The sequence below is a fragment of the Bidens hawaiensis genome, unplaced genomic scaffold (genome assembly GCF_021521415.1).
Source record: "Bidens hawaiensis isolate Kalapana, Puna unplaced genomic scaffold, B.hawaiensis_p1.1 tig00000702_1, whole genome shotgun sequence".
In the NCBI taxonomy this organism is placed as follows: domain Eukaryota; kingdom Viridiplantae; phylum Streptophyta; class Magnoliopsida; order Asterales; family Asteraceae; genus Bidens; species Bidens hawaiensis.
The window spans coordinates 1,303,106-1,328,377 of NW_027491042.1; the positions used below are offsets into that span (position 1 = coordinate 1,303,106).

At 36.9% G+C, this 25,272-nt stretch overlaps 3 protein-coding genes and 1 pseudogene across 4 annotated transcripts; all 4 read left to right on the top strand.

Moving 5' to 3' along the window:
• Positions 1–3,402: 3,402 nt before the first annotated feature.
• Positions 3,403–5,622, top strand: LOC143532861 (protochlorophyllide-dependent translocon component 52, chloroplastic-like; annotated as a pseudogene). Its single transcript, XR_013135255.1, has 6 exons — positions 3,403–3,843; positions 3,930–4,013; positions 4,108–4,252; positions 4,341–4,538; positions 4,612–4,799; positions 5,253–5,622. The product of XR_013135255.1 is annotated as a protochlorophyllide-dependent translocon component 52, chloroplastic-like (transcript).
• Positions 5,623–10,443: 4,821 nt separating this feature from the next.
• LOC143532844 (protochlorophyllide-dependent translocon component 52, chloroplastic-like) lies at positions 10,444–16,694 on the top strand. Its single transcript, XM_077027772.1, has 5 exons — positions 10,444–10,970; positions 11,604–11,875; positions 15,035–15,209; positions 15,299–15,496; positions 16,169–16,694. Exons 1-5 carry the CDS (start codon positions 10,485–10,487, stop codon positions 16,610–16,612), a joined length of 1,575 nt encoding a protein of 524 aa, XP_076883887.1. The 5' UTR covers positions 10,444–10,484; the 3' UTR covers positions 16,613–16,694.
• A 474-nt stretch (positions 16,695–17,168) lies between these two features.
• On the top strand, positions 17,169–19,892 carry LOC143532852 (protochlorophyllide-dependent translocon component 52, chloroplastic-like). The gene is made up of 6 exons (XM_077027779.1): positions 17,169–18,128; positions 18,204–18,287; positions 18,383–18,545; positions 19,041–19,238; positions 19,322–19,509; positions 19,593–19,892. The coding sequence occupies exons 1-6, from the start codon at positions 17,446–17,448 to the stop codon at positions 19,846–19,848; spliced, it is 1,572 nt and encodes a 523-aa protein (XP_076883894.1). The 5' UTR covers positions 17,169–17,445; the 3' UTR covers positions 19,849–19,892.
• An 861-nt stretch (positions 19,893–20,753) lies between these two features.
• LOC143532872 (uncharacterized) lies at positions 20,754–22,699 on the top strand. Its single transcript, XM_077027795.1, has one exon. The coding sequence runs from the start codon at positions 20,883–20,885 to the stop codon at positions 22,569–22,571; it is 1,689 nt and encodes a 562-aa protein (XP_076883910.1). The 5' UTR covers positions 20,754–20,882; the 3' UTR covers positions 22,572–22,699.
• The last annotated feature ends 2,573 nt before the right edge of the window (positions 22,700–25,272 follow it).

Genomic DNA, 25,272 nt, shown 5'->3' on the forward strand with positions numbered 1-25,272 from the left:
CCGCACAAACATCATTTTGAACAACAATTTAGTTGTTGGGATATCAGAAAGCATCTCCTTACCTCCTTTTTAGTAAATAAAATCTACGTTGGAAATTATATGATGTAAAATGCTAAGACAACCGCAAATTTAGAATGTTACAGAAAACAAAACAGACCCAGTGCGTGATACCCGGCGCGACGCAACACACAGGGTAAAAAAACTAGTTAGTTATTATTTAACTAAAAGCAAGGACGTTAACAAAAAAAAAGCAACGATTTTAAGGTCATATCGGTTGGATCGGGACTCACAAACAACGTCAGTCCAGAGAGGTTGAACTGGTAACCCGGTTTAGTGGGTTAGGCCTTAACTTATAAACAAATTGGTTAAGGGGGGAGGAATTGCTCGTATCAACAGTGTTCATCGATTTGTTTTATTGGTTGGATATTAATCGGTCTTGGTATAATTGGTTTCAAGAGTATAATGAAGTATGAACACCCTTAGCTCATATTTGTACTCTGTTATAAGTGATGTGAACGTGAAGATATGGGAAGGGTTGTTGGATCAAGCTAGACAAAGGGAATTGGCTAATAAATAGGGTGAAGTTACAAAATAATCTGTAAACAAAAATAATAAGGTTCGAGCTCTAGACCTTCAAATACCCGTGAATTTTGTTAAATGCCAACATTTGACATTTATTTTGTTTCCAAATTTTGCAATACGTAAAACTTAAGGTACGGCTACACAATGCCATCAATTTATATAATTTTTAGTATCACTATACACAACCTTCCTAATACTTTACAATGAGTGAATGGTTCATGATAACAAAATTTAAAAAAATTTGTATGTTTTAAGACTAGTCTAAAACTCGTAAACATGTAGAACTATTTGATTGGATTCCATACATGTGCCCATATAATATAACATTATGTTTCCTTTTCATTAGTACCATATAATATAACGTACCATATAATATAACATTATTTGACAAACTCTAGCTTCCAACAATCACCTTCCGCGTTATGCCTCCCTAACGAGTATAAATGGGCAACCCCTTTTAATACTCCCGGTATGCCTCACCTTAGCCTTGAGTTTTGGTTCCCCTCCTCGATTGCATACAAGGTCAACACTTTTGCTCCTTGATCGTTGGACAGCGATAACACAATCATGCTCTCGTTCTGTCTTCTTAACCCAATTCACCAACTCATCACGAGAATTAAAATACTGATATTAAGCAACGTAAATAAAGTAATATTTAGTAACGTGTTCAAAAAGAATAATAATAAGTTAAAAAAAACATATTGGGTCATACATTATCAGTTACATAGGAAATTGTCGTTTTGTGTATGTAACGATCATCATAATCATCATCATCATCATCATCATCATCATCGCCTCCTTCCCGTGAGCCTCTTGAATGCCATCCACGACGTTATTCGTACGATTGCTCTTCTAAAGGTAACTGGTACGAAGACTGACCATAAGGTTGTTGTTCCGGTCTGACATCGTATGTATTCGACGATATCCTATTTTCCTTCGGCCAGGAAGGGTGACTATCGTTATGATATACCCCTGAAAAAATATAATGGCAACGTTTCATATTCAAAAAATAATTAGCGCGCTATTGTACTATATAAATATACCAACAAACCTGGTCAGGATTTGGTAAGTCATATTGCTCGATATATGCATAGCCCGACTCATGGTTCAAGTCTTGAAGTTCATTCAAATTTGGCAAGCCCGACTGCTCCGGCTGATCGTTACATGCGCAGCCCAACTGCTCGTTGTTCCCGTCACCAAACAAAATATCACAGAACGACATTTTCTTTGTATATTTTAATAAATATTTTGTAAAATACTTGTTTTTAATTTTCCTTGTGAAGACATGCATAATATATAGAGAGGAAAGGGAGACGGGAGCGTTAAAATTCAATTATTGAAACAATCAGGGGCGGATCGCCCTATCAGTGGCGGATAGGGTACGAGGTTTGACTGATTTAATAGTACGAGGTTGACGTGTACGAGGTCATCGACGGATTGCCCAATCCGTGACGGATAGCCTACAAACAATATAAGACAAAAACATTAAATCCATGATGGATTGGACAATCAGTCGTGAATTGAATGAGTGTTTTTAATTTTTTTGGGTGTCCCTAGCAGAACCCAATAATAATCGTAATCATAATAATAAGAGTTGATGGCCACTTCAGTCCAAAGTTTGAAATTTTGTCAATTCAGTCCTCATAGTTTTAAATCTTAGCCAGTTACGTCTCATCCGTCTAACGGCATCCAGCTATGCCGTTAATTTAAGGGTATTTTTGTCTTTTTTCTATTTATTTTGAGTTAATGGTCATTTTCGCCCTGTGATTTGATACTTTTGCCACTTTAATCCAAAGTTTGAAAATTTGTTAATTTAATGTTCAATTTAATTTTTTTTTATTTTTTTTTCTTTATTAACCCTGAATAGCATAATCCAAGCCCAAAACAATCGAGCATCAACTAAAAAAGGTCTGCATTTACTCTGTCGACGACAGTAATCATGCCCCTCCCCTCGTATCAAGTTTCTAGACGGTTCATAAACTCTCCCCCATGGTGGAATTCAATGGTAAAGTGGTCAAAGCAATTCTCTAAAACCGAATTGTACAGAAAAAACTAAAAATCATTTCTTTGATGAATGCATAATAGTTATGGCTTAGAAATTAACATATCGTAATAAAAATCTGGGTCAAAACCAACTATTATACATTAATCAAAGAAACGATTTGTAGTTTTTTCTGTACAACTTGATTTCAGTGAATTATCTTAACCACTTTACCATTAAATTCCACCATAGGGGAGAGTTTAGAAAATGTCTAGAAACTAAATACGAGGGGAGTACGAATACTGTTGTCGACCGAGTAAATGCATACCTGTATTGGAGGTTTCTCGATGGTTTTGGGCTTGGATTATACTCTTCAGGGTTATAGACAAAAAAAAAATAAAAAAAAATAATAAAAAATAAACTAAATTAAACCGAACATTAAATTGACAAATTTTCAAACTTTGGACTGAAGTGACAAAAGTATCAAACCACAGGGACTAAAATGACCATTAACTCAAAATAAATATGAGAAAGGCAAAAATACCCTTAAACTAACGGCATAGCAGGATGCCGTTAGACGAATGAGACGTAATTGGCTAATATTTAAAACTATGAAGACTAAATTAAAAAAATTTCAAAACTTTGGACTAAAGTGATAAAAGTAGCAAACCATTAACTCTAATAATAATAATTTAGTTACAAGGTTTATGTGGACACGATTAATGTAAGTGGTGGTCAAAAACATGTCAACCACTTTATTTATTACTATCAAAGCTGGGTGCACGGAATGTACGAGTGGCGTAACTATAACCACAATCTCATTATCTATTCAATATTCAATAATCATAACTCCTCACTTCACACTCACACTCACACTCACACCATCCATCCGCCATGGAAGCTCTGAGAGCTCCAACCCTTGTCACTCCACATTCACTCTTCACAACCCAATTATTCAAACCCATTTCCACTCTCTCCATTCCAACCAAACCCACCTCCACCTTTCCCCAATTCATCAAACCCATTTTCAAATCCTTAATTACCGCCATTTCTCCATCAATTTCAACCCAACAAGAACCTGAAACCCTTGATCAAGACGATGAGCAATTCGATTGGTTTTCGCAGTGGTACGCGCTCATGCCGGTCTGCGATCTCGACAAACGGGCCCCACACGCGAAGAAAGTGATGGGTCTGGATGTGGGGGTGTGGTGGGACAAGACTGAGAATTTATTATTAATATTGTTTACTTTTCAAATGTTTAACTGAGAGATACCATACGGGTATGCGCATTTCACATGTGAAAGTTAACAAATTTATTATTAATATTGTTGTTAAGACTTAAGAATCAAAAGTGTGACACTTTCAGGTATGAAGTATTAACTGAAAACTTAATGGATCCTGCTCATGTTCCATATGCACATTATGGATTACTTAGGACACCGCAGCCTAGATAAGTGTTTAATTATTTATGCAATCATATAAGTCTTATGTTTTCGAGTTTATAGTATTCTTGATGAAAACATAGTTACATAACTTTCCTGCAATGTTAAGCTTGATCGGGAAGGGGGTGCGTCTATAGATATAAGCATAGATCAGATACACAAAAATGGTTTCACTTCAAACCAGTCATTTGGTGAATCAAAATTTATTGCACCTTGTCTGCATATCTCAATTACTCGACTTCCAGCGGTATATAAAATTAAAATTATAAACACAACTATGCATTCAACTTTAGAACTATATTAATACTTTAATTTTTGTATTTGAATTAACTCAGGGGAAATCAGCACCAAAACAACCTAGAACATTGTTACTTATCTTTATCTGTATACCCGTGGGCCCGGGTAACAGCAGATTGATCTTTATTTCTGGAAGAAACTTTGCCGTTTCGATTGATCGGATTGTTCCCAGATGGATGTTCCATATTAACCAGAATTTGGTTCTTGATTCAGATTTGTATCTTCTTCATGTTGAGGTAACTTGAGGTACACGTAACAGATTATGCAAATGTGTTTCAGTCAGTTCTTGAAAGATTATGAAACTTGTAGGAGAAGAAACTGATGGAAGCCGGTTTTACTAACTGGCAAAAGGTTTGTTTTGTGCCAACTAAATCAGATGCGAAAGTGGTTGCGTTTAGAAGGTGGTTGAAGAAATATTCAGGCGGTCGAATTGACTGGGGAGACAAGTTTAATGGATATTTACCACCTACCCCGCCTCGTGAACAACTTATGGACAGGTTATTTGTAGGGCTGCTAAACGATTCGTGTTTGCGGTTTGGTGGGCACAACCTGACACGAACCTGAAAATGGTGTGAAACATATGACCCAAACACGAAACGGATAGTCGTGTTTGACACGAATACGACCTGTTTAACCCGGATTTTTTTAATTTTATTCATGTTTTTCGTGTATTGATGCTTCAAGATTACAATTTTGCAACAAAAAATGCACACGTGTTTAAAGACAATTATATTTTAATTTTAAAAATCTGTTGTTAGTTTATGTTTAAGTTTTAGATTTTGGTATAAATTACTGATGTTGTCAAACCGTGAACACGTCAGGTTGACACAAACACGACCCATTTACCTAACATGTCATGTCAGAATTTCACACCCTTGGTTTTTTGCATAAACTTGAACTAAATTGAGGTTATAAATATCGAGACTAATTTACTTTTTTGTTGATCTTAGGTATTGGAGCCATGTGGTGAAGTGTAGTAGTTGCAATGGTGCATATAAAGGTTTGAATGCACTTAAGGTGGCTTTGCAGGTTTTTTCGGTTGCTGCAGTGGCTATGGTGGCTGCAACCAGACAGGGGATGATACCGGTGGCTGCAAGAAATGCACTCGCGGTTGCTGCAGTTTTGTGCTTTGTGGGGTCAAAATGGTTGTCACATTTTGTTTACAAAAACTTTCATTATCATGATTATAATCATGCTTTTAAGTGAGAATTGTTTGACACAGTACATTGATATTAAGAGGTCCTGAGACCTACATATTTGATAAAGATCATTAAAGATAATAATTTGTATAAATGTTGATACGAAAAGTGAGACTCGATAAAAAAAGTGTAATGAAATTTGTATCAAGATTATGTTTGCCCCCCTATCTCATAGGATTTTGTTTCAGTAGTGTAAGTGTCTAACCATGTTTCAGGTTTCAAAATTGTTTGAAGATTTTTTTTACAGGTTAGATCACCATTTTAACCAAACTTCTGGTATTACATTTTAGGATTAAAAGATATACATTGTAATCACAAAACATTTGAAAAAAAAAAATAAAAAATCTTCATAATGCTATATGAGATAGGGAGGCCAAACTGATTTGGAGGCTATGAGCCTGTGTAATCAAAACAAAAATTTTCTTGGGATGTGGCTTGTCCGGCAAATTTTCTTAAAGATTAAATTGTCTTTGGCTAATTAGATGGTAACAAGAACCAAAAAAACAATGGTATTAAGGGTTAAGTACAATGATTAACAAATGTGTATATTTAAAAGTAGGAACATACTCAACATAGTGTGTGTCGTTCCATTGCGAAATCTAGATTTTGTCTAATATATCAAACAATAGTTGTACCTCACAAACATAAAAGTCTTCCATCTGGTTAGTTTACAATTACCAAGTCTTTTTTTCTTCAATATTTGCATGAGAACAACTGAATTCCGTATATGTTTACCTGAACCACAAGTTCATAGTTTCTTTAAGCCAATTTTGTAAGTGTTCAGGTGATACGGTCATCAGTATTTAGTTTGGATCATCCAACCTTTTGCGTGCTTGAACTTCTGGTCAGTAAAATATTTTATATTCGCTAAATCTCTATTCTTACAATAGAAAACTTAGTATAGGATAATAGATAACTAATAGTACCTATAGTATATTGTTTGTCATTACTTATTTTGGGGGTGTTTGGGATTCCTTATTTCCACCAATTTATAACTTATAAACTTTTTATAAAGTTAATAATGTGTACAAGGTGTTTGACAAACTATAAGAACTTATGGTCAATGCAAAATAAGAGGGTTTTGAAAAGTTATGATTCTCTAACTTATTAACTTAAAGGGTATAATATTCCCATTAAACCCTTCACAAATCACAACAACCACCTGCATCTTAACTTTTCTATCTACCACATGCATCTCTACATCTCTTTAATTCTCTCTTTACTTCTCTGTTCAACAACCACCTGCATCCCACTTCATATTATAATATTGAAGGATTAATCTTGAATATTAATAAAGTTAAGGGTTATTATGTTATATTTATTTTACCTAATTAAATTGTAGTAGGTTTAGAAAATGTATGTCTTGAAGAACAAGTTTAGTAGGTCTATATATAGGGTCTAGATTATTAGTTTTATAGGAGAGAGTTGAGAGAGTTAAGAGAGAGTCAAGGAGTCTCATCTCCATGTACGTTTGATAAGTTCGTAAAGTTCTTTTGTTAAGTTCGTTTGATTATATGAAAAGAGTCGAGGGTTGTCACCCCAATATCGCGTGTTTGTTTGTTTGTTTGATAAGTTCGTTTGATAAGATTGTTTGATCCGTCTGGGCCAACAATTGGTATCAGAGCTTAGGCTCGTTGTTTGATCGGAGCGTGGTAGTTAAGATCCCCACCATTTTATTGTTTGTGTGCCATCAAGAAAAGATAAAGAAAGTGTAAGGAGGTTTTCTTTTCCCCAAGTTTGAAAAGTTAATATCGTAGACTTTATCATTAAAAGAAGTAGCAGAAGCCACCGAGTGTGTTCTTTGTGACGAGGTAAATTAATTATTCGTAAGTGGATTAACATTGATTGGGTCGAGTAAGTTGGTATTTGAATTTGGAGATAAATTATGTTTTGAGTAATATATTCAAAACTAATAAATTTAATTTAAAGAATTAAAAGGTAGGTGGATATTCCAACGATAGTGGGCCGGTGAAATTTGAATTCACAATTAAATTGAAAATAAAGTTTTAGAGCCCCAATCCAATTTGTATTTGAAACAAGTTAGTATACAAATACGTCTAAGTTGTGTGGCTAGAATCAACAAAGGTGAAAATAAAGTAAAGAAAGGAAAGACACGATGCTAAGTGGAGGACTTCCAGTATTAACAAAATCGAACTACAAAGTATGGTCGATCAAGATGGAGATATTTTTGAAAGAGTATGGCTTTTGGGATGTTATTGAACCTACAGTCGGTGTAGTTGTAAATGAAAGGAAATGTACACAGCGTTGGGGTTCATATGTCAAACCCTACGGAAGACATCTTAGTACAAGTTGGCATGCTCATGAATGCTAAGGAAGCATGGCGTGTTTTGAAGATTCGATTTCTCGGAATTGATTATGTACGAAAGGAGGAAGATGAAAAAATAGCTCAAGAATCCGCTGAGAAAGAAAGACTAGATGCAATCGTTGAGAAGGAAAGATTGGATGCTATTGTTCAAGAAGAACAAACACGTAATGATGAAGCTCAGGAAGCTACAAAGAATGAAGAAGCTTTGCAAGCTATTTTGAGAAGTGAAGGAAAAGAAAGGTTGAATGAAGAAAAAGAAAGAATTTCTTCAGAAGAAGAAAAATAAAAGATGGAGAATCTTCAGGTATGTTTTTATGAATCAAACAACCTTGAAGATGAGAAAATTGATAAGATAAGTGAGCAGAAAGGAAGCAAGAAATCTGCTACTGATGATGATGAGAGGAAGGATATTGTATTGAATGAAAAAAATGATGCAACTAACAAGTCTGCAGATTTAGAAGTATGTGTGAAAGTCAACAATCGAGCATTTGTTGATGAAAAGTCAGAACCGAATGAAAGGTTGAGAAGAATTTACATAATGGAAGGTCTAGTGGGGTCTGATAAAGAAGGAATGAATAGCCCATCTGCAAGTTTTGATAAACAAAGAATGAAGAAAAAAGTGAAAAAGAAGAATGTGGAGAATGAAGTGGTATGTGAGATCAATGTGGATGGTATGAATGATGAATGTGAAAAACTTGTTAAACAGGTATGTTACAAACAACTGAAAAGAAAGGGTAAAGATGAACCAATGATTAAAATTGAAGGGATGAGACTGTTATGCAGGATTCAAGACCTTGGTGGTACAAATTCAAGATTAAGGGGGTGAATGAAGGATTAATTTTGAATATTAATAAAGTTAAAGGTTTATTATGTTATATTTATTTTACCTAATTGAATTGTAGTAGGTTTAGAAAAGATATGTCTTGAAGAACAAGTTTAGTAGGTCTATATATAGGGTCTAGATTATTAGTTTTATAGGAGAGAGTTGAGAAAGTTAAGAGAGAGTCAAGGAGTCTCATCTCCATGTACGTTTGATAAATTCTTGAAGTTCGTTTGATATATGAAAAGAGTCGAGGGTTGTCACCATAATATTGCGTGTTTGTTTGATAAGTTCGTTTGATAAGATTGTTTGATCCGTCTGGGCCAACAAATATGACATTATTATAGTTATTATTGTGCATTTTGGTGTTTTTTTAAGATTCTGAACGTCATATTATTATGGTCAAATCAAGAAATTAAACTTTTGAAAACCAGTTTTATGTTATATCTTTAGTATTTTTTCGTTCAATATGCTAGAGATGAAAAAAGTATATAATAGTATAAATAAGCAATCCAAACACTTTTTAAAAAACAGCTTATTTATTTTTAAAATAACACCCTTTTTGATCATTTTACATGAATAAGCTAAACCAAACACTCATTAAAAAACAACTTATTAACATAAGCTAATCCAAACACTTTTATACAAACTCATTTTTAAAAAGTCATAAGTTTATAATTCCTTTTCACATAAAGTCCTTTTAAAAAGTCATAAGTTTATATCGCTAGAGTTTTCTACACGCAATAAATGATCAGTTATCGATTATGGCTTAACAAAACCATCTTTTAGATTAGTCTGTTATTTGCTCACCCGAATAAGAACATGGTTTTGGTGAAAACAAGACACAACTAGATTGTTGCTTTCAAATGTTACGACATCTAATTAATGAGGTGGAGTACAATTATACAGTAGAAAGAATCAAAGTCTCAAAATGTAATAGTTTCATGTGATATCAAATTCCAAGAATCTAGTAACGAATAAAACCTACAGTATATTACTATAGTTTATAATCAAAGCGCATAAGTAGGTGTGCATATGAGCTGAGTCGCTCGTGGGCCACTCGAGCTCAGATGCAGAGCTTTTCGAACTCGAGCCGATCTCAAGTCTCATTCGTTTAGTTATAAAGCACGATCCTTGTATAGGAAGCTCGTTTATGTTTGTTGAGCCGAGGCATTGTGTGTTTTTAAGTTTTAAATCCACCTATTAATTTTACATTACCCATTCAAGTTCGATCTGAGCTTATTGTCACTGAGTTATATTCTCAGACTCCGTGTGGTGCCCAAAGGCCAGCCAATCAGTCCGCTTATTATCAGGGTCTGCTAGTTTCGTCTTGCCTTGAACTCATCATGTGAGCGACAACAGCTCGCTACCAGCAATGTGTTCGCCGTGCAAGCACGACTAGGCATGTACGCCTCCTTTCCCGCTGAGGTCGTGCCCGATGAAGTCCAGGATGAGCCAACAAACCCAAACGTTTAAACACAAATCAAGCATCTCGATCTTCAAATATTTGGTCCGTGACATTATGCTTGTTTAAAGTTTTTCTCAAAATATATAAAAATAATTGAAAGCGTATATAAATAAGTTAATAATACATAACAAATGAAGCGAGCCCGTGTCAAACCCGAGGTAAAAAAATAACTAACGATCCAAGCTCGAGCGCAAGACGAATCGGCTCGTTTACATCCCTTCCCTAGTGCCCATACGGACCATTGCCCAAGACACTGGTGGCGCGATTATAACCACAATCGTATTATCAATAACCACCTCATAATATATAATATTATTTATTATTTCAATTCAAATTCAGTTGACAGTTGACACTATCCATCCATCCGCCATGGAAGCTTTCAGAGCTCCATCCACTATCACTCCAACACCTTCACTCATCAGAACCCAATTATTTTTCAAACCCATTTCCACTCTCTCAATCACTCCAAATATACCCCAATTCAAAACCTTTACCGCTATTTCTCCATCTGTTTCAACTGAACCCATATCCCCACCTGAAGATCAAACCGAAATTATTAATGAAGATGAGCAATTCGACTGGTTTTCTCAGTGGTACGCGATCATGCCGGTATGCGATCTCGACAAAAGGGCCCCACACGGGAAGAAAGTGATGGGGCTGGATGTGGTGGTGTGGTGGGACAAGACTGAGAATGCATGGAAGGTGTTCGACGATATGTGTCCGCACCGATTGGCCCCGCTTTCCGAAGGCAGGATCGATCAATGGGGCCGGTTGCAGTGCGTGTACCACGGATGGTGCTTTAATGGCTCTGGTGACTGTAAATTAATCCCTCAAGCTCCCCTTGATGGCCCACCAGTAAGTAGTAAACTACTGTTATTATGTTATAATTACACATGTGTAGTTATGTTATTACTAGCGGTGTGTATGGGTCGGTTTCAGTTTTTCCAGTTTTGGTTTAGGTTAGGTTTTGTCATTTGGGCTTGAAAAGAAAAGTTGGCCAAAATAATGAATTTGTGCCTGAATTGTTTTTGTTAGTTAATAGTTAATTGATTGTTAACATTCTGGTTAGAATATTTAAGTTATACTATATATATAGATATATTAGACTATTATAAATTACATTTTTTTGAATTTAAAATTTGCTCAAATCGGGCCCTTTCATTGTTTTTTAGTTGCTTCTACTTCGCCGAAACTGTATGACGAACCTTCTTATCGCGAAGTGGTCGCCCTTTCTCAAATTGTAAAATATTAAATAAAAAAAGTTAAAAAAACTATAAGTTCAGTTTGGTAATTGTTTCATGCAAAAATCGAAACCAAACCTAAAATTCGGTTTCTGCGGAAACTCAAAACCAAACCGTCGGTTTTTGTTTCGGTGTGGCTTCTTCAGTTTCGGATAGGTTTTTTAGGTCTCATGCACACCTCTAGTTATTACACGTGTGTAATTCTGAAAATACACGTATGTAATTCTGTTATGACATATATGTGCAGGTTCACACGTTCCAGAAGGCGTGTGTTGCTGTTTATCCAAGCACTGTGCAAAACGGGATCGTTTGGTTTTGGCCCAGCACGGATCCACAATACAAAGATATCCTCACAAAGAAGAAACCACCATACATCCCTGAACTCGACGACCCTTCGTTTACCTTCCAAATGTACAACCGAGATATACCATACGGGTATGAAGTCTTGATTGAAAATCTAATGGACCCTGCTCACGTGCCATATGCACATTATGGGATGATGAGGACGCCGCAGCCAAGATAAGTATTTATTTATCTATGAAGTTGCACGCTATACATCAACAACAACAACAACAACAATCATAGCCTAAGCTATGAGTAGGGTCTAGGGAGGGTGGGATGTAGACAAACTGACAAATCTTATCTCTATCCCTAAGGATAGAGAGGTTGCATCCGGCGAGACCCAACTCGAAAGTAAATAGATAAAAATAGCGGTAAATAATAAACTAAAACAATATGATATTAGTAAGTTTCAAGCAACATTTCATTATAGATAGACTAAAACAAAACCAAGGTAAAATTTACAACAACAATAATAAAGGCCATAACAAGAAATAACCCCTCCTCCCAAGGGTCATTAACCTTAATTCTACTTCTCCAGGAACTCCTATCCTTAACCATGTCCTCAGAGAGGTGCAAGTCTAGCAAATCACGCCTAATCCTCTCATCCCAAGTCAATTTGGGTCTACCTCTACCCCTCCTCCCCTCTATAATAAGAGTTTCCATTGATCTTACGGGAGTCGTTGTCTGTCTCCTTTTTACATGTCCAAACCATCTCAATCTGCCTTCTTTATCTTATCTGATATACTAGCCACCCCTAGTCTTTTCCCAAAAACCTCGTTTCTTATTCGGTCTAACCTTGTCTGCCCACACATCCACCTTAGCATCCTCATCTCTGCTACCTCCAACTTACGCATATGTGTCTTCTTAATGGCCCAACATTATGTTTCGTATAGCATCGCAGGTCTAATCGCAACCCTATAAAACTTTCCCTTTAATTTTGTTGGAAACCTCTTGTCGCACTGTACCCTTGTGGCAACTCTCCATTTACACCATCCTGCTTGGACACGATGGGCTACATTACTATATATGCATCCGTCACTTTGTACAAACGATCCTAAGTATTTGAACTTGGTTGACTGCGGAATCTCCTGGCCTTTAATGGTGATTTGAACATCTTCATCATCGTTTACCCCACCAAAGTCACAATAAAGATACTCTGTCTTTGACCGACTAATCTTTAAACCTTTACTCTCTAAAGCAGCTCGCCACTCCTCTAGCCTCATGTTCAGATCTTGTTTACTCTCGGCTATCAACACGATATCGTCTGCGAAAAGCATGCACCAAGGAACAGTATCTTGAATCGACTTTGACAACTCATCTAAGACTACTGCAAAAACGAACGGGCTCAATGTTGATCCCTGATGAAGGTCTACCTCCACGGGGAAGACGTCAGTATCCCCCATAGGTGCACCTACGCTTGTTTCAGACTTGGCATACATATCCCTATTTATCTTTATAACTCTCAACGCAATCCCAAAGGAGTACTGTCGCACGCCTTTTCCAGATCAATAAACACCATATGTAAGTCACGCTTCTTATCTCTGTACTTTTCCTTTTCCAGATCAATAAACACTGTCATACGCCTTTTCCAGATCAATAAACAACATATGCATGAAACCAAATTGGTTCACTGTGACCTGAGTTTCCCTTCTAAGTCTAACCTCGATAACTCTTTCCCATAGCTTCATCGTGTGGCTTTGTAGCTTGATTCGTCTGTAGTTACCGTAATATTGGGCGTCTCCTTTGCTCTTATAAATAGGGACTACGGCAGTACTTCTTCATTGATCTAGTATCTTATCGGTATTTGAAATAGTATTAAACAGAGTAGTTAACCACATAACTCCTTCATCTCCCAAACACTTCCATGCCTCGATCAGTATGTTGTTTAGGCCAACTGCCTTAGCCCTTCCCATCTTACTAAGTGCATTCCTCACCTCTTCCTGTGTGATACGTCGACAGTAGCAATTATTCTGTTGTTGTATAGTTGTGTTCTCATTTTGTTGTTGGTGAGCGCTTCCGCTGTTGAAAAGGTTGTGAAAGTAGGTTTGCCATCTCAACTTGATGTCTTGCTCCTTGACCAATACACACCCATCCTCACCCTTTATAAACTTCACAACTCCTAGATCTTGCCTTCTACACTCCTTGGCTTTGGAAATCTTAAACATATCGTGCTCCCCCCTCCCTTGTTTCTAAACGTTCGTATATCCGTTTATAGGCCGTGTTCTTTGCTTCTGACACTGCCTTTTTCGCCTCTCTCTTAGCCTTTTTGTAGATCTCCCTCAATACGACTCGCTCCTCTTCGTTCGTGCACCTCATAAGCTCCCTAAAACTCCCTTGTTTATCTCTTATATTCTCTTGAACACCACCAGGACTCCTTATGCCCACTAGTTTTTCCTGTTGTGACCTCTAGAGTCTCCTTCGCCACTTGAGTAATTTTCGTTGCCAAAGCTTCCCACATCTGACTTGAGTCCCCATGTAGTTGGACCGAATTCGATGATACGAGCTTTTCTTTGAAAAGTGAAAGCTTGTCGTCCTTCAGATTTCCCCAGCGAATCCTAGGTCTAAATTTCTTCTCCCGCTCCGTCAAGGTATTTCTAAAGCCTATATCTGCCACTAGCAAACGATGTTGAGCCACGACTGTCTCCCCAGGTATAACCTTGCAGTCTTTCCACCAACGTCTATCTCCTTGCCTCATCAATAGATAGTCGATCTGCGTGTTGCGTCCCCCACTCCTAAAAGTGATCAAATGTGAATCTCTCTTCTTAAAGAACGAGTTTATAATGCCAAGGTCATGGGCCAGGGCAAAGTCTAGAAGATCTGTGCCGGTCTCATTCCTATCACCTAAACCAAAACCCCATGAGCGCCTTGGAAGCCATCGTTATCCTTACCAATGTGTCCATTAGAATCACATCCTATACATAATCTCTCTTCCCTCGGTATGGCTCCCACAATCGCATCTAAGCATTCCCAAAAAACTTTCTTTTCTTGGTCCCCTAGTCCGACATGTGGTGCTTAAGCGCAAACCACTGCCACTATTTCTTCCCCTAGTACTAGCCTCAACACCATAATTCTATCATTATGCCTTATCACCTCTACCACATTAGTGTCTAGTTCCTTAGCAACTAGAAAACCCACCCCATTCATGGCTCATACGGTCTATGGTTGTAGCTAGTCACACGAGCACAAATAGAAAAGACACACAACAAGACGGTAAGCACACACAAAGTCAAAGAACCCCGATGTCCCAATGACACACAAAAGTTCCCACAACACACCGTTAAGTTGCATACTATGTTATTATTAATTGTCAGGCTAACACATGTTTTTATTCTTCACTGTTAAGCGCGACCGCGAAGGGGGCCGACCGCTTGAAATAAACGTGCAGAAGATAGACAAAAACGGTTTTACTGCAACACAGCAGATGGTTGAAGTTCATTTTATTCCTCCATGTTTGTTTCATGGTAAGGCCACACTTGGGGGCAATCCAAATGAATCAGATGAAAGCAAAAAGGTATACATTTGGTTTAAAAGTATAATTAAAGATTATTATTGGTAGCTAAACAGTTAAACCGTCAAGCTCATGTAATTTGAATGATTTAGGGGAAATTAGCACGAAAACCACCTCGACAGGCGCTTTTAATATTCATATGTATTCCAGTGAGCCCGGGTACTAGCAGACTAATATTTGCTTCTCCAAGAAACTTTGCGGTTTGGATGGATTGGCTTGTACCCAGATGGGTGTACCATATTAATCAGAATCTGATTATTGATTCAGATTTGTATCTTGTTCACGTTCAGGTAATAGTAAAACGATAACGACCAGGGTTTTGAGTTTTATTTAAAAGTTGTTAAACGAATAAACGGGTCGTGTACTCGTGTTCATGGGTGGAACCTGACACGTCGGGAGTTTACGTGAGTTTACACGAAGATGACCTGTCCAACCTGAAGTTCAATATTATTGCCCATTAGTACTTTAAAGTTTACAAAAAAAAGGTTGTTCATAAAATAATTATGCTTAAAAATTACAATGCCTCATTTTCTCTTTTACCTGTTAAATGTTGGCTTAAAATAACCAACCAGATTAAGTTATGGTGAAGAACTGTTTCTTTTATTTTAATTTATGAAAATAAATGGGTTAGACAGGTCAATCCCCACCCGCTTGACTAAACGTGTTCGCTGGTTCCACCAGAAACTGAACCGAACCCGTTTAGACTAAACACAAACCCGCGAATTCCGTCTTATAACTAGATATTTCATATTAATACTTTAAAATTTATAGCAAAAAAGTTCAAATGTATAGATAATTACGCTTAAATAACCAATCTATGACACTTTTTTTCTTTTAGATAATCGGGTTAGACAAGTCAACCCGCGTATCTGCCATGTTGACCCAAACACGACCCTTTTAATGAAATGTGTTTGTGTTTCCACCCAAACCCATTTATTTAATTCTCTATATGAAACTTGCAGGAGAAGAAGATTCTAGAAGCCGATCCTTCTAACTGGCAAAAACTAGTTTTCGTGCCAACCAAAGCGGATGCTAAAATAGTTGCATTTAGAAGGTGGTTAAAGAAGTATTCAGGTGGTCAACTCAAATGGGGCAACAGCTTTGACCTGTCACTTCCACCATGCCCACCGCGAGAACAACTCATGGACCGGTACTGGAGCCATGTTGTCAACTGCAGCAGTTGCAATGCAGCATACAAAGGTCTAAATACGCTTGAGGTGTCACTTCAAGTGCTTTCGGTTGCATCAGTGGCTATTTTGGCTGCAACCAAACAAGGTATGATATCGGTTGCTATGAGAAATACACTCGCAGTTGCTGCAATCTTGTGTTTTGTGGGATCAAGATGGTTGGCTCATTATGTTTACAAAACCTTTAGGTACCATGATTATAATCATGCGTTTCGTTGATAATTGTTCTCATACTTATAGTTGCTTTTATGTATTGTGATAATGGTGGTAAAAGTGAATAAAAGCATATTGTTTTTATATACGTATAAGAGTTTAATGTCTCCGTATTTGTGTCTCTCGTTTTGTTTGTCAATATACTTATACTCGGTACTATTGTAGTTAGTCTATATTTGGGTGACTTAAAATAGGGATTATCCTTGTAATTACAAAACTATGAACAAATGGGTTACATATCAACCATGACATATCTGAGCAAATTATATGTCAAAAGTTTGACTTTCAAGTCAATTAAGAGAGTTAATTAGATCTATGAAGTAAAAACAAATATTATATAAACATGATCAAAATGTTTGAAAATTATTCCCAAAAAAGTGGTGGACTTTGATGAATCATCATCATCATCATCGTACTCAGTATATCCCACCAATAGCAAAGCTATGGTAGGGTCTGAGGAGGGTAAGATGTAGACAGCCTTACTTTGATGAATGAGAAGAGTATTACTTGAAAGAAATATCTGAGTTGTTCAAAACTTTATTTTAGACCAAGTGATGATGACAGTTGACAACTTAAGAAGATAATGTAAATTAATGGTTTTAAATACCAACTAACAACTTGATTGTAAGTGTAGAAAGTCATAAGTCTTCCTGTATCAAGTGTAACATTTCTGAAATATTCAAAGGCCAAATATGACTTTAGTTTTAACTTTCAACAGCAATAAAACTGGATTGTAAAGGTGGCCAAACTAGAACCACACTCACTACCATGCAGAGTCTTTATATATATATATATATATATATATATATGCAAATCTCTAATACTTCAAATTATTCACCATGGAAATTGAAACTCTAAGAACTCTCTCCACTGTTACACCGCCGTCACTCATCAGAGCTCACATCTCCAAACCCATTTTCACTCTTTCATTTCCTCACAAAACCTACAAATCATCCTTACCCAACTCAACCCATTTTACAAAATCCAAATTCAAAAACTTTACCGCGGTTTCTCCATTCGTTTCAACCGAAACCGTTAATCAAGATGAGCAATTCGACTGGTTTTCTCAGTGGTACGCGATCATGCCGGTGTGTGATCTCGACAAGAGGGCTCCCACCGGGAAGAAAGTGATGGGACTCGACGTTGTGGTGTGGTGGGATAAGAATGAGAATGCATGGAAGGTATTTGACGACATGTGTCCACACAGATTGGCCCCGCTTTCTGAAGGACGGATCGATCAATGGGGCCGGTTGCAGTGCGTGTACCACGGCTGGTGCTTTAACGGCTCTGGTGACTGCAGATTAATCCCTCAAGCTCCCCAAGACGGTCCTCAGGTTCACACGTTTCAGAAAGCGTGTGTTGCTGTTTATCCAAGCACCGTGCAAAACGGTATCCTTTGGTTTTGGCCCAACACTGATCTGCAACACAAAGATATTGTTACAAAGAAGAAACCGCCTTGTATACCCGAACTTGATGATCCTTCGTTTACTTACCAAATGTTCAACCGAGATATACCATACGGGTATGTAGTTAAAATATTGCTTATGAACATTATAAACATCATGGCTTTTGTTGATGAAGAGTGTGACACTTGTAGGTATGAAGTGCTTATTGAAAACTTAATGGACCCTTCTCATGTTCCTTATGCACATTATGGTATATTAAAGTCAGAACAGCCTAGATAAGTATTTATAGATTTTTACAATCAAATAATTCTTGTATTTTCAGTTTTCTTGTGTTCTTGATTATTACAAGACTAACATAAGTTTCTTGCACTGTTAAGCTTGATCGCGAAGGTGGTTCACCTATTGATTTAAACATACAAAAAATAGACATAAATGGTTTCAGTGCAACCGAGCCAGATGGTATTTGGAAGTTTGTTCCTCCTTGTTTGTTTCGAGGAGATACCACAATCGGGGAAAGTCCAGATAACACAGAGGTAACAAATAACTGAACCGGATAACCGAATCCAATAAAAAACCAAAGGTTTGGTATTTTGTTTTCAAAATGCTGATCTTTCGGTTCATCTTCGGTTTGCTATCAACCAAAAACCGAAAAAACCGATGTAAAGTAATTAAAAGGAAATTAATAAATAGTGTAACCAACGTTTTTATGCCTCAATGTGTAATAAGAGTTAGTTATTAATTAACAAAAAAATCAGGCCCAAATTCGTTATTTTAGGCCAAGTTTTCAAGCCCAATTGGTAATACCAAAAAAAGGCAAAACTGAACCGAACGCACTGTGAAAACCGAAAACCGAAGAGACCGAATAGTTTTCAAAAATCCAAAAAGCGAATTTTCGGTTTTTGGTTCGGTTTAAGCCCAAAAATGACTCATGCACACCTCTATTTTATAACTATAACTGACCAATTTTTTACCGGACCCCACTGTATTTACTCACTTGCTACATCATCCCTTTAATTGAATTGATTCAGGGGAATTTAGCACAAAAACCACCTCAAAAGGTGCTTTTGATCTTCATATGTATCCCAGTGAGCCCGGGTAGCAGCAGACTAATATTCATTTTCCCTAGAAACTTTGCTCTTTGGATAGACCGAGTTGTTCCCAGATGGATACAACATATTCAGCAGAATTTGATCATTGATTCAGATTTATGTCTTCTTCATGGTCAGGTAAAATCATTACACTTAATAAACGCTGATCACGATTCAAACCGTTGCATTCAGTTTTCTTAAAAATATTTTGCAACTTTCAGGAGAAGAAACTGATGGAAGCTGGTCAATCGAATTGGCAAAAAGTGTGTTTTGTGCCAACTAAATCAGATGCTAATGTGGTTGCATACAGAAAGTGGTTAAAGAAATATGCAGGCGGTCAAATCCATTGGGGAAACAAGTTTAATGAATCTTTAACACCTACACCGCCTAGAGACCAACTTATGGACAGGTTATTTGCATATGAAGTAACCGAAATGACGTTATGAATATGCAAGTTAATTTGTTTTTTTTTATTGATTTTGTTTGTTATAGGTATTGGAGTCATGTGGTGAATTGTAGTAGTTGCAATGGTGCATATAAAGGTTTGAATGTGCTTAAGGTGGCTCTTCAGGTGTTTTCGGTTGCTGCAGTGGCTATAGTGGCTGCAACCAAACAGGGGATGGTATCGGTGGCTGCAAGAAACGCACTTGCGGTTGCTGCAGTTTTGTGTTTTGTGGGGTCGAGATGGTTGTCGCATTTTGTTTACAAGAACTTTCGTTTTCATGACCATAATCACGCCTTTAAATGAGGTTGCTTTGAGCTAATACTTGTGTTTGCCAAGCCTGTATGGCTATATTTTCACCTATTTTGTGTATTCTATTGTGTTTTGTTTGTTTGGTCATTTTAAAAACTCGAAAGTACAATAACACCATACTTATTAATTGTTATATTTCAGTATCACTGTATAATGTATCAGTGTATCATATGTTCCTCTCAACATACATTCATACATATTCACATGTTCTTATATACTTTACTCGCATTTGGCTGTTGTCAGGATGAAGTGATGAACTTACATGGAGAAATCTTGATCTTTGGCAAATGTGATTATCCTACTAATATAAGATAATCAATGATTTATTATTAGTCCACTCCACACTGTATATCATATGATCTCAAACATAGTATCTAAATAATGCAGATAATAGAAATAGTATACTGAGTTTATAAATTTCTATTCTACAAGGTTCATAGTTTTGTGAAAAATCATTTTCCAAACATTTTAAAATCAGCATTTTCATTTTATACATTGTTTTAGGTTCATTATTAAATATACGGCAACAATTTATTAAATAATCTGAAACTACAAACATTAAAATATTAGTTTAGAAGTATATATATCATGAAATTCAGATTTGCTAAATAAAAATAAAAAGTGGACGGCAATTCTTGACACGACCCGTTTTCAAACATGTAAACCCGAAGGGACATGAACACGACATGATTTAATAGATGGTTCGGGTTCTAGAAAAAAGAACATATAGGGTCTGAATTGTGAATATCTACTAAGTTAAAGGTTAGTTAGTAATTCCAGTTATTCAGTTGCCTGTAGTTGTGTCTTTAGCTTGTGTTCAACTCAAACCAGTCGGTGTAGTATCTCTGTCTTCACTGCATCAATCTTCAACCTCCCACGCGATTATCTTTCACCAGATCCGATCAAATTCAATCGGACCATCCACAGATCCATTTCAAACCCGCCGGTAAGCACATCAATTCAATTCTTGCAATTCAATCTTTAAATCACCGTCAATTTTGTTGGGTTTTGTTTAATTGAGTAAAAATATGAAAGAACCCAATTCCTCCACAGATCCAATTGGCCAAAATCTCATTAAGCTCATTAGCAATGTCTGTTTCTCTGTATTTGTATTCACTGTCCTTGTCATCACTGTCATTGCCATCACTTACCAACCCCCTGATCCCTGGGAGTCCTCTCGTGCCCTCACTCGCCTTTTCACCGACCTCGAAAACGCCACTTTCCAAATCGACACCTCCGTTTTGAAAACCGGGGAGGATGTCGGGATGGCCGTACTCAGCCCGGCTGCAGCCCCTTCTGAGGCTGCTGATGTTGACCCCAGTGACACGCTAAACGACCCGCAGGTTGTTCAGAAACCGGATGAGTTGAACACGAATACGAGCTTAAGTTCTGTTACCTGTGATGATTCGAGATTGGTGAATTGTTCGGACCGAGGTGTTTTGATGGCTATTAAGAAGTTTAACCTGAGACATTTTAAGTCAATAGTGTTTCTTGATTACCAACTGCCGGTCAACGGGTCGAGCGCAAACGAGTGTGACGTGTCATGGAGATTCAGGAACAGAAGAGAGAAGTCTTGGAGAAGGTACAGAGATTTCAGACGGTTTAAAATCGGGTACACTGATGACTGTAGTTACAAAGTGGCAAACGCAAAAGGATGGCATTCGGGTGTGAATGCGCGTCGACCTAGATCAAGATTCAACGCGACTAGAACCGAACGGACGGTCAGGGTTTCTCCATCTTACCGTGATGATGAGATCAACGACACGATCCCGGTTTTGGGTTCGGATCTTGCGTTTAGGAACGGTAAGTATCTTTATTATTCACAAGGCAGGGATTACTGTAAGAACATGAATCATTACATTTGGAGCTTCTTGTGTGCTCTCGGTGAAGCACAGTATCTAAACCGCACGTTCGTTATGGATTTAAGCGTTTGTTTAGCGTCAACTTACACTTCTAGTAAAAAAGACGAAGAAGGTAAAGACTTTAGATTTTACTTTGATTTTGAGCATTTGAAAGAATCGGCTTCGATAGTTGAAGAAGACGAGTTTTTAAAAGATTGGAAAAGATGGGAAAGGAATCATAAAAAGAAAGTTCCGGTAAGAAAGGTTCCAACTTACAAAGTTACGCCGATGCAACTGAAAAAAGATAGGAGTACGATAATATGGAGGCAATTCGATACACCCGAGCCTGAAAACTATTGGTATCGCGTATGTGAAAGTAAAGCTGCAAATTACATTCAGAGACCATGGCACGCGCTTTATAAATCAAAACGACTTATGAACATTGTTTCTGAAATTAGTGGTCAAATGGACTGGGATTTCGATGCTGTGCATGTGGTTCGAGGCGAAAAGGCTCAAAATAAAAAATTGTGGCCACACCTTGATGAAGATACGTCTCCGGATGCTTTGGTGGCGAAGCTTCAAGGTGTTATTCAACCCTGGAGGAATCTTTATGTTGCTACAAACGAACCGTTCTATAATTATTTTGATAGGTTAAGGTCTCATTACAAGGTTCATTTGCTTGATGATTACAAGGAGTTATGGGGGAATACGAGTGAGTGGTATAACGAGACGACTGTTTTAAATGGGAAGCCGGTTGAGTTTGATGGGTATATGCGAGTTGCGGTTGATACTGAGGTGTTTTATAGGGCGAAGACGCAAGTTGAGACGTTTTATAACTTGACCAAAGACTGCAAGGATGGTATAAATACGTGTTGACCAGCGTTGACCGGGTTTGTTATAGTTGTACTATATTTTGTTAAGTTGAATATGTTTGATTGTTTGTTATAATGAATTCCATTATCTTTTTTTTTTTTTTGAGATTTATAGTGATTTGGTTTTAGTAAGTCCCACTTTGGCGGGCTGGGGAATGGGTTTGGGTCAAAACGGATAATTTTTGTATAGTTTGAAACGGGTTCTTTCCAAAAGTTTATTTTATGGCTGATGTAGTTGGTTAGTTTATATGTTTGCGTTTTGTTTTATATATTACAAAGTTAGCCTATACATGGTATGATATGAACAGTTTATGTCAAGCAGGATCCCTGGAAAGGACGAATATGTTTTGCAAAACACTTATGCAGTTGTAATGGTCTTAAGTCAAAATAGTTACGGATTTGGTCCATAGGTAAACTTTGGTACTGTTTTCTCGCTTGTAACGTGTTTGGTCTTACCATCTGTTAGTTTAATTTTTATAAGTTGACTAGAATACCCTTACTATTGATGACCGTCGTTAATATTTAAAAAACCTAATTAACCTAGATAGTTAGGGTAAGAAGAGTATCGTATTTACGATAAATACGTAGTTGGCGAGCACATTTTGTTTGATACATCAATTGAAAGTCTAAAGATTTTGAATACTATGAATCAAACTAGTTTGTAAATAAACTAAGAAACGAGAAACACAAAGCAAGCAAAAAGACTAGATAAACATGTAATAACTTCGTGTTTCAAGGTTTAGTCAATCAGCTACAAAAATTGCAAGAAAAACTATATAAACATGTCACATTGTAATCCTATACTACTCATTACACAATTTACACTAAGCCACACCAACAACGACTCAACAAAACATCGGGTAGTTTCCACCAAGTACACCAATGATAACACATATCCATGGTTTAAAAGATTTTCAAAGGTAAAGCGTACGCAACTTATCAATCCTTCAATAATCGTGGTGGTCATTCTCTTGACACTTGTTTACATTTCTTGATTAGAGGATATGGTTTTACAGTTTCAGACCTTGTTTTAAAACGTTAACCTTGTTTTATAGTTATTTTTCAAAACATTATTCAACCTTCCGTTTGACTAGTCATTATTCTATTACTAAAAAGAGACGTTTCTTCATTATGAAATGAAGAAACATACACTTATTAATACATTTACATGAAAAACTAATACCAATAGTTTTAACTTTCAAAGGTTTGGCTATAGCTCCATCTAAGGTCTTTGCTTAGATAATAATTCACTAAAACAATAACGATTACCTTAACAAGCTAACAACTAGCTATTCGGTAGGGTTATGGCATTGGTGATCTGGTAGAGCCTTCGCTTAGACCAAGCATTACGACTCTGAGAGTTCTTGGGGTGGAGGTAGCGCTTGGTTGAGGCTCGAAAATGGGGCCACAGACATCGAGAGAAATCATCGGGAAATTCCCACCTCTTGATTACATTTTTTATTGGTTGTCCCCGGGACCTCTAGCAGATCATTGGGCTAAGCGGAACAGCCTCCAAGAATCCACATCGTAGGTTACGTGTTAACACCCGACAATGTTAGAAAAAATCTCGTCACCAGTGTAGGCGTATGTGGCATTGCCAGTAGCCTGCTGGGGTGCCGAGTCATCAACATGTGTCACAAATCAATGAATCATCATCTACCACGTGTCATTACTTGACTTTTTTGCTTCACTGGGTCAATAAACCCTTAGCGATCCGCGGGGGGGATTGGATAGTGGTCGGCTGGGCCAAGTTTTACATAATTACATTTTAAACCCTATACTTTAACTTTGGATTGATGACTATTTGGCCATTGAACTTTCAAATTTGTCTAATTTGGCATAAAATTTTCGAGATGTTACACGAGGTCAGAAAGTTCTTCGACATCATGGACGACCTTAGAAACAAGTGGAGATTGTCAGCTACAAACTCCGTGTTGGAGCACGTGGTTGGTAGGAAAACAATCAAGACATCCTATGGCGTCAAGGACGCATAGCGTTTTTAGAGTGGCAATATATGAAATGATAAAAAGCAGATTTCCCCCCGAGCTATGAACAAGTTTATATTATATCAAAATTGTGTTTAAGGAGCTTGATCATTATTGATTACACCACATATATATCTTGGCGCCAATTAGAGGGGCTGACTATTAACGAAGAAAGGGTTAATAACGAAGAAACTAATAAAAAGAGGGGCTGACTATTAACTGTCTAAGTTCTAACTAATATCAAATACTCCAATTAGAGTTATAAGTGGACTACGCTTTGTATCCGAAATGTACGTACGATCACCAATCAACAAACAAGCTCATATTTTTGTTATTCAGATTATTCTTTAAACAGCAAACAAGATATTCGGAGTTCATATTCTTTTTTCAGGTAATTCAATCACTTTTCTTCAGTTATTACTTGTTTATCAGTTAGTTATATACTGGTTCATCATGAGTTCTTAAACAACCACCATTAATGGCGGTCTTCCTTTTAAATAACTAACTAACTTCCTTCTGGGTTAGTTAATACGGTTCAAGATTAATCAAGATTGCCTTCTTTTAACTTAAACTTGGGTGTTTATTGATATATGTTTTGATTCGATTCTTGCATTTTTTTTTTACGTAAAATTGTGTATTTATTGATGTATAATTTTTATGATGATGATTTTCTTTTATTTTAACGTTTTATAATGCAATTTCACTTCTGAAAATTTAACA